At 34.7% G+C, this 10,388-nt stretch overlaps 1 protein-coding gene across 1 annotated transcript in view; it reads right to left on the bottom strand.

Annotated features, from left to right (window-relative positions):
* Positions 1–2,155: 2,155 nt before the first annotated feature.
* Positions 2,156–10,388, bottom strand: part of LOC146735845 (ras-related protein R-Ras2-like) — a 31,277-nt gene continuing 23,044 nt past the window's right edge. The window contains exons 4-6 of the mRNA XM_085506259.1: positions 7,414–7,522; positions 6,468–6,586; positions 2,156–3,835 (exon numbers count right to left, since the gene is read on the bottom strand). Coding sequence (XP_085362385.1) covers positions 3,754–3,835; positions 6,468–6,586; positions 7,414–7,522 — 310 coding nt within the window. The 3' untranslated portion in view covers positions 2,156–3,753. The remainder of the gene's footprint in view (positions 3,836–6,467; positions 6,587–7,413; positions 7,523–10,388) is intronic.

Genomic DNA, 10,388 nt, shown 5'->3' with positions numbered 1-10,388 from the left:
GTAGACAATTTATGTACAATGTAGGTACTATGTAGCTAATTTATCTACACTGTAAATAGCATGTAGACAATTTATGTACAATGTAGGTACTATGTAGCTAATGTATCTACACTGCAAATAGCATGTAGACAATTTATGTACAATGTAGGTATTATGTAGCTAATGTATCTACACTGTAAATAGCATTTATACAATTTATGTACAATGTAGGTACTATGTAGCTAATTTATCTACACTGTAAATAGCATGTAGACAATGTAGCTAATGTATCTACACTGTAAATAGCATGTAGACAATTTATGTACAATGTAGGTATTATGTAGCTAATTTATCTACACTGTAAATAGCATGTAGACAATTTATGTACAATGTAGAAACTATGTAGCTAATGTATCTACACTGTAAATAGCATGTAGACAATTTATGTACAATGTAGGTACTATGTAGCTAATTTATCTACACTGTAAATAGCATGTAGACAATTTATGTACAATGTAGGTACTATGTAGCTAATGTATCTACACTGTGGATAGCAGGTAGACAATGTAGCTAATGTATCTACACTGTAGATAGAGTGTAGACAATTTATGTACAATGTAGGTATTATGTAGCTAATTTATCTACACTGTAAATAGCATTTATACAATTTATGTACAATGTAGGTACTATGTAGCTAATGTATCTACACTGTGGATAGCAGGTAGACAATGTAGCTAATGTATCTACACTGTAGATAGCATGCAGACAATTTATGTACAATGTAGGTATTGTGTAGCTAATGTATCTACACTGTAAATAGCATTTATACAATTTATGTACAATGTAGGTACTATGTAGCTAATGTATCTACACTGTAGATAGCATGTAGACAATTTATGTACAATGTAGGTACTATGTAGCTAATTTATCTACACTGTAAATAGCATGTAGACAATTTATGTACAATGTAGGTACTATGTAGCTAATGTATCTACACTGTGGATAGCAGGTAGACAATGTAGCTAATGTATCTACACTGTAGATAGAGTGTAGACAATTTATGTACAATGTAGGTATTATGTAGCTAATTTATCTACACTGTAAATAGCATTTATACAATTTATGTACAATGTAGGTACTATGTAGCTAATGTATCTACACTGTGGATAGCAGGTAGACAATGTAGCTAATGTATCTACACTGTAGATAGCATGCAGACAATTTATGTACAATGTAGGTATTGTGTAGCTAATGTATCTACACTGTAAATAGCATTTATACAATTTATGTACAATGTAGGTACTATGTAGCTAATGTATCTACACTGTAGATAGCATGTAGACAATTTATGTACAATGTAGGTACTATGTAGCTAATTTATCTACACTGTAGATAGCATGTAGACAATTTATGTACAATGTAGGTATTATGTAGCTAATGTATCCACACTGTAAATAGCATGTAGACAATTTATGTACAATGTAGGTACTATGTAGCTAATTTATCTACACTGTAAATAGCATGTAGACAATTTATGTACAATGTAGGTACTATGTAGCTAATGTATCCACACTGTAGATAGCATGTAGACAATTTATGTACAATGTAGGTACTATGTAGCTAATTTATCTACACTGTAAATAGCATGTAGACAATTTATGTACAATGTAGGTACTATGTAGCTAATGTATCTACACTGTAAATAGCATGTAGATAATTTATGTACAATGTAGGTACTATGTAGCTAATGTATCCACACTGTAGATAGCATGTAGACAATTTATGTACAATGTAGGTACTATGTAGCTAATGTATCTACACTGTAGATAGCATGTAGACAATTTATGTACAATGTAGGTACTATGTAGCTAATTTATCTACACTGTAGATAGCATGTAGACAATTTATGTACAATGTAGGTACTATGTAGCTAATGTATCCACACTGTAGATAGCATGTAGACAATTTATGTACAATGTAGGTACTATGTAGCTAATGTATCTATGCTGTAACAGTATATAGCTCACTTTATCTACACTTTATCTAAAAGGCATTGTGTTATCATGCACCATTCTCAAGGCATTATTTGTATACAAATAGGCCAATTCAGGGCTATCATAACATGTGAGTGCAAGTGTGTCCACAGTACAGTGCATACAAAAACATCTGTTATCCATTTTAGGTTTCAACACTGCTCTTATGAGCCATGGCAGTATTTCAAAATTTCAGAGAAGCTAAGGGACTTGAGTCCATTTAAATTTTATCATGGAATTAAACAGCCTTTACATTTTTACCCTGGAGTTTTCTCAGCCAGGTAAAAAATAGAATGGAATTGTAAAACCTTCAAAAAATAATGCATCTAACATGATTCTCATTTTAGGCAGTGTGCCTATCAGTATTTATATTTGTAATTTCATTCTATATAACTTATATATACTCAGAATATCAACAATGTTACACACGGCAAAAAAATACTTGAAAATGTTTACAAAAATGCAATTTGTAATTTAAATGTCATCTATATGGATGGGTTGGGATCTATGGTAATACCAATGCAGTTGACAGGCACGCACTAAACATGGAAAATGCCACATTGACTGATCATGGGACCCATACAGTATACAACGGACACCTATTGACTGTGACCATGGGATCCATCCAAAATATAACATTTATTGAGGTGTAGTTGGTGAGACTAATAACTTGCAAAGCCGCAATGGTACCATGGTTTCTCCAGTCATACAAAAGATTTGGGATGAGACCAATATGGCATTTTTACAATACGGCACCAGACGTACATGTATGAGTTATGCGTTAAAACCTAATTTCGGGACTGATGGGCTAATCCGATGGCAATATAAAAATAACGATGAATCAAGAAAGTAGCACCAGGTGGTCCCTGCTTCAAGGGACGGCTTCAATATCAGGGTGGGTTGTGTTGGTGGGGGAGTGATCACAACCTTTTAGGGATATTATTTCTGAAACGTTCAGTAGAACTATTTAAAAAAAAATGCACAGGGTAGAAGTGCACAGATGCAGAGCAATTTGTACTGCAAGTATTTAACATTCTCAAGTTCATTGGTTATAGCATTAGTTATGACATCACAGTATTACACATGACATCACAGTATTAAATATTACATCACAGCAGTAAATCTGTGATGTGATAGTGTACTACCAAGATGCTGTCAACTACTACCAACTACTGTGAACACTAGTAGCAAAGTTATGTTCATTGTTAGGAGAGGAGAATGCACTGTTACATCTAAAGTTATGTTCATTGTTAGGAGAGGAGAATGCACTGTTACATCTAAAGTTATGTTCATTGTTAGGAGAGGAGAATGCACTGTTACATCTAAAGTTATGTTCATTGTTAGGAGAGGAGAATGCACTGTTACATCTAAAGTTATGTTCATTGTTAGGAGAGGAGAATGCACTGTTACATCTAAAGTTATGTTCATTGTTAGGAGAGGAGAATGCACTGTTACATCTAAAGTTATACCACAACTGCAACCAATATATGCAGGCCATGTTTGCGGAAATAGTAGCTAATATTGGACAGACTAGAGATGGCATTCACTCAAATCCAGGAAGTATAGTTCCAGAATAGATTCTTGAATATAAATAAATCCTACTTTTACTGTTTTCTTCCCTCCTCTTATAAGAACATTTTTTTCTTAAAATAAATAGGGCGCCCTCTTTAGGTACACTAAGTTAATTGCAGACATAATTGAGCCCCCTTTATATAGGTAATGTAAATTCAAGTCTATTTTTTTATATTATAACACATTTTTTTCTTCTTCCTGTTCCTGTTAAATTACTTGATGCTTTAGGATTTTGTTGGGCTTGAAACTTCCTGTAAAAAAATGAGATAGGAATAACAAATGTTAGAAGCTGATGAGATGTCCCACACCCTACAATTTACAACAAGTACATGTCAACCCAAAATAGCTTAACAGCTTTTTGACTTCTGTTTATTGTTTATAGCTTAAAACACACCAATGTCAATGCTAAGTATTATGTCACACACCATGTCAATGCTAACTATTGCCACACACCATGTCAGTATTAACTATTATGTCACACACCATGTCAATACTAACTATTATGTCACACACCATGTCAATGCTAACTATTGTGTCACACACCATGTCAATACTAACTATTGTGTCACACACCATGTCAATACTAACTAGTATGTCACACACCATGTCAATACTAACTATTATGTCACACACCATGTCAATACTAACTATTACAATGTATGTCACACACCATGTCAATGCTAACTAGTATGTCACACACCATGTCAATGCTAACTATTGTCACACACCATGTCAATGCTAACTATTGCCACACACCATGTCAGTATTAACTATTATGTCACACACCATGTCAATGCTAACTATTATGTCGCACACCATGTCAATGCTATTATGTCACACACCATGTCAATACTAACTATTATGTCACACACCATGTCAATGCTAACTATTATGTCACACACCATGTCAATACTAACTATTACAATGTATGTCACACACCATGTCAATGCTAACTATTATGTCACACACCATGTCAATGATAACTATTATGTCACACACCATGTCAAATCTAACTATTGCCACACACCATGTCAATACTAACTATTACAATGTATGTCACACACCATGCCAATGCTAACTATTATGTCACACACCATGTCAATGCTAACTATTATGTCACACACCATGTCAATGTTAACTATTATGTCACACACCATGTCAATGTTAACTATTATGTCACACACCATATCAATGCTAACTATTATGTCACACACCATGTCAATGCTAACTATTATGTCACACACCATGTCAATACTAACTAATGTGTCACACACCATGTCAATGCTAACTATTATGTCACACACCATGTCAATGCTAACTATTATGTCACACACCATGTCAATGCTAACTATTATGTCACACACCATGTCAATACTAACTATTATGTCACACACCATGTCAATGCTAACTATTATGTCACACACCATGTCAATGCCAACTATTATGTCACACACCATGTCAATAATAACTATTATGTCACACACCATATCAATGCTAACTATTATGTCACACACCATGTCAACGCCAACTATTATGTCACACAAAATGTCAATAATAACTATTATGTCACACACCATGTCAATAATAACTATTATGTCACACACCATATCAATGCTAACTATTGCCACACACCATGTCAATGCTAACTATTATGTCACACACCATATCAATGCTAACTATTATGTCACACACCATGTCAATAATAACTATTATGCCACACACCATGTCAATAATAACTATTATGTCACACACCATATCAATGCTAACTATTATGTCACACACCATGTCAATGCTAACTATTATGTCACACACCATGTCAATACTAACTATTATAATGTATGTCACACACCATGTCAATGCTAACTATTATATCACACACCATGTCAATGCTAACTATTACCGGTATGTCACACACACCATGTCAATGCTAACTATTATGTCACACACCATGTCAATACTAACTATTGTGTCACACACCATGTCAACACTAACTATTATGTCACACACCATGTCAATACTAACTATTACAATGTATGTCACACACCATGTCAATGCTAACTATTATGTCACACACCATGTCAATGCTAACTATTATGTCACACACCATGTCAATGCTAACTATTATGTCACACACCATGTCAATACTAACTATTATGTCACACACCATGTCAATACTAACTATTATGTCACACACCATGTCAATACTAACTATTGTGTCACACACCATGTCAATACTAACTATTGTGTCACACACCATGTCAATACTAACTATTGTGTCACACACCATGTCAATGCTAACTATTATGTCACACACCATGTCAATGCTAACTATTATGTCACACCTTATGTGAACCATAACTAGTATGTCACACACCATGTCAATACTAACTATTGTGTCACACACGATGTCAATGCTAACTATTATGTCACACACCATGTCAATGCTAACTATTATGTCACACCTTATGTGAACCATAACTAGTATGTCACACACCATGTCAATACTAACTATTATGTCACACACCATGTCAATGCTAACTATTATGTCACACACCATGTCAATGCTAACTATTATGTCACACCTTATGTGAACCATAACTAGTATGTCACACACCATGCCAATGCTAACTATTATGTCACACACCATGTTAATGCTAACTATTATGTCACACACCATGTCAATGCTAACTATTATGTCACACACCATGTTAATGCTAACTATTATGTCACACCTTATGTGAACCATAACTATTATGTCACACAACATGTCAATGCTAACTATTATGTCACACACCATGTTAATGCTAACTATTATGTCACACCTTATGTGAACCATAACTAGTATGTCACAGTATGAATGTAAATAAATACATGACTACATACCTAAGTACTCTAACTAACTGATGAAAAGCATGGTCTACATTCATTCTACTTTTTGCGCTGGCTTCTACAAATTCTATTTTTAATTGTTTCGCAAGTTCATCTCCTTCTATTGTAGACACCTACGCCAAGACAAAAAAATATGTTATTGTATTAGAATAAAAATATAATATGATATATTATCTACATATTGTACAGAGAGAGAACATCAAGATAACAGATGAGATTACTCTAAATCAAATTATGAATGTGATCCAATACATTGCCTTATATCTTGAAATAAGAGTACTGTAATACAAAACGTACCGTACAGTCAATGTATTAGAGATTATTGCTATATCTCCAAGTTAAGCAGTGTCATCGTCAAGTTTTTTCAAAAAATTAGTTGTTTTCAAAAGATAAACTGAGCATTTGAACAGCTCATTGTTGAAACAAAGCTTACCCATTCACGCTAGTTACAATAAACATCATACTCTTGAATAGACGTCAATGACTACGGTAAAACTTAAATTAGACTACTGTGGAATACTTTATTTTCGCTGGAATTAATTTTCGCTGAAAAGGCTTTTTGGGCGTTTTGTATGGAACTTATTTTCACTGATTTTTGATGAATTTAATGTGAAATATAGGAAAAAAGTATATTCGCTGGATTTTATTTTCACGGAATCATCCATTCAGCGAAAATAGTGAAAATAAATTTCAAGCAAAAATAAAGTATTCTACAGTATTTTAGGCATCAGGAATGATTCAAAATGTCCGAAAAATGACACCAAAATATTAAAAAATACATCTTAAAAAACTTCTGAAAATTTTTCGGTCCCATTTTATTTTTTTAAAAACCCAAACTGCCATTTAACGACCCAGGCTGAATTTACGCCACAATCCAGTACGTGTAGTATTATATCAAGCAATTTTGGGGCACATGTATGTGGGTAACAGTTAGACATACCTGTCGTTGATTTTCTAAATCTGCTTTATTACCTATGAGTATCATGGGAAATTCATCCATATCTTTCACTCGTAATATCTGTCTGTGATATTCATATATTTCATCAAAACTGCAAAAAAAAATACAAAAAATATATAAAATGGGCCCAAAATGATTAATTGTGTCACTAAAACAGTCCTACAAGGCTTGTCATGGAAAATAAAACCAAACACATTTGGTATGGGTTCTACAAGACTTGTCTTGGGTAATGAAACCTAACATATTTGGTATGGGTTCTACAGGGCTTGTCATTGGGTAATGAAACCAAACATATTTGGTATGGGTTCTACAGGGCTTGTCATTGGGTAATGAAACCAAACATATTTGGTATGGGTTCTACAAGGCTTGTCTTGGGTAATGAAACCAAACATATTTGGTAAGGGTTCTACTAGGCTTGTCTTGGGTAATGAAACCAAACATATTTGGTATGGGTTCTACAGAGCTTGTCTTGGGTAATGAAACCAAACATATTTGGTATGGGTTCTACAAGGCTTGTCTTGGGTAAAGAAACCTAACATATTTGGTATGGGTTCTACTAGGCTTGTCTTGGGTAATGAAACCAAACATATTTGGTATGGGTTCTACAAGGCTTGTCTTGGGTAATGAAACCAAACATATTTGGTAAGGGTTCTACAGAGCTTGTCTTGGGTAATGAAACCTAACATATTTGGTATGGGTTCTACTAGGCTTGTCTTGGGTAAAGAAACCTAACATATTTGGTATGGGTTCTACTAGGCTTGTCATTGGGTAATGAAACCAAACATATTTGGCATGGGTTCTACAAGGCTTGTCTTGGGTAATGAAACCAAACATATTTGGTAAGGGTTCTACTAGGCTTGTCTTGGGTAATGAAACCAAACATATTTGGTAAGGGTTCTACTAGGCTTGTCTTGGGTAATGAAACCAAACATATTTGGTATGGGTTCTACAAGGCTTGTCTTGGGTAATGAAACCTAACATATTTGGTATGGGTTCTACTAGGCTTGTCTTGGGTAATGAAACCAAACATATTTGGTATGGGTTCTACTAGGCTTGTCTTGGGTAAAGAAACCTAACATATTTGGTATGGGTTCTACTAGGCTTGTCTTGGGTAATGAAACCTAACATATTTGGTATGGGTTCTACAGAGCTTGTCTTGGGTAATGAAACCAAACATATTTGGTATGGGTTCTACTAGGCTTGTCTTGTGTAATGAAACCAAACATATTTGGTATGGGTTCTACAAGGCTTGTCTTGGGTAATGAAACCAAACATATTTGGTATGGGTTCTACTAGGCTTCAGGGTTCTCCCCAGAAAAAATGCATAGCGCCGGGGCTAATTTGCATAATAATTTGCATATCATTTACATATCTTTCCTTCATTGATTAACAGAACTTATTTACAATTATGAATATTAGTGAGCTCAGTCACAGGGCAAATATTTTTTTTAATGGAATCAACACATTATGTTTCACAATTTAGAAGAGTTTGAAACATTCTCGAAATACAAATGCTACAGATTAAAAACAAACACAAATACATTATTGTTGCAATTTAATTGTTTTGTAAAACCATGGAACTATAACTTATAGTTCCATGGTAAAACGTTGAAGGAAACGCATTCAAAACGTTAAGCCAGATTTATGTTCACGAATCTCATAATTTTATTCACTCCAAAAACATTCTCCTTCAAAAAATCGATCACGTAATTAATTGACGTATTGTTGTAATTTATTATTCGTACCATCAACTTCTAAAACGTTTACAATTACAGTAATGAGCGAACAAATAAAGCTTCAAAACGATCATCAAAGTTACGACGTGACATAACTTACTTGGCCATGTTATACACCAGTTATAGCAATAATTCCTCAACAAATTTTACTTCTTTTTTTTTTATATGAAATGTAAGTAAAATCCGACTTATTTTTATCGGGAGCGATTATTTTTGATCACTTGATCGCTTCGGTAAAAAAAAAACAGACCCGCCATGATGTTTGTGAAACATTAGCATGTGTCCTTTGACCCGATGGGTCAAGAATTCCATTAACCAATCAAAATGCCGCATGGTAATGCCGGTAGAACCCGAAGTTTTCCGAATGGTAGTGATCATAAAAATTACATTGCGGAAGTAAAGCGATGTCGTAGCACGATGTGTTGGCATCAATTTCAATTGAAAACTGCATGACAGCTTTCGAAAGAGGTGATTTGCAATTTTTAAAAGGTAAATTAGGTCTTGAAAGAAGAGTTTTTACATGATTCGCAATGATAACAGTTCAAATGTATTTTACTAAATCACGCAATAAACACGTTGTTTTTTTCTTGAGTAGCGTGAACTGATCGTGAACTCCGATTTGACCATGTTATATCGAGGTGGAATTGATTTTGAAATAATTTTAGCTTTCAATCTAAAGACTGTGTCTATCGCAGAAAGTATTTACTTACAAACAAAGAGGTGCTAATTCCACAAATTTGACTAGCCGCTACGTATCGTGCGACTAGGTCTATTGTTTATAAATTATAATCCACGACTGGCAGGATGCGTGTCGGTCGGTACGTAATTATACCAACAATCAGACAATAGTCCTCGTCGGAAGCATTTCCGTGGTGGTCACTAATTTTGAGTGACGGTCGGGGCCGACCGGCGTGGCGAACAAAGCTTTTTCACATCTGATATTGGCATGTCAAATATGAAATCAAGCGCCGAGGTGGGAACACATAGCGCCGAGGTCCCAAGTGAAGCGCCGAGATTCACAGGTATAGCGCCGCGGACCTCGGCGCTAAAAAGCCCTGGGGAGAACCCTGGGCTTGTCTTGGGTAATGAAACCAAACAAATTTGGTAAGGGTTCTACTAGGCTTGTCTTGGGTAATGAAACCAAACACATTTGGTATGGGTTCTATAAGGCTTGTCTTGGGTAATGAAACCAAACACATTTGGTATGGGTTCTACAGAGCT

This window comes from Saccoglossus kowalevskii, chromosome 12 (genome assembly GCF_978046115.1).
Source record: "Saccoglossus kowalevskii chromosome 12, keSacKowa6.1, whole genome shotgun sequence".
Taxonomy (NCBI): Eukaryota; Metazoa; Hemichordata; class Enteropneusta; family Harrimaniidae; genus Saccoglossus; species Saccoglossus kowalevskii.
Note: the sequence above shows the minus strand (reverse complement) of the source record. Positions and strands in the feature narration are given on the sequence as shown.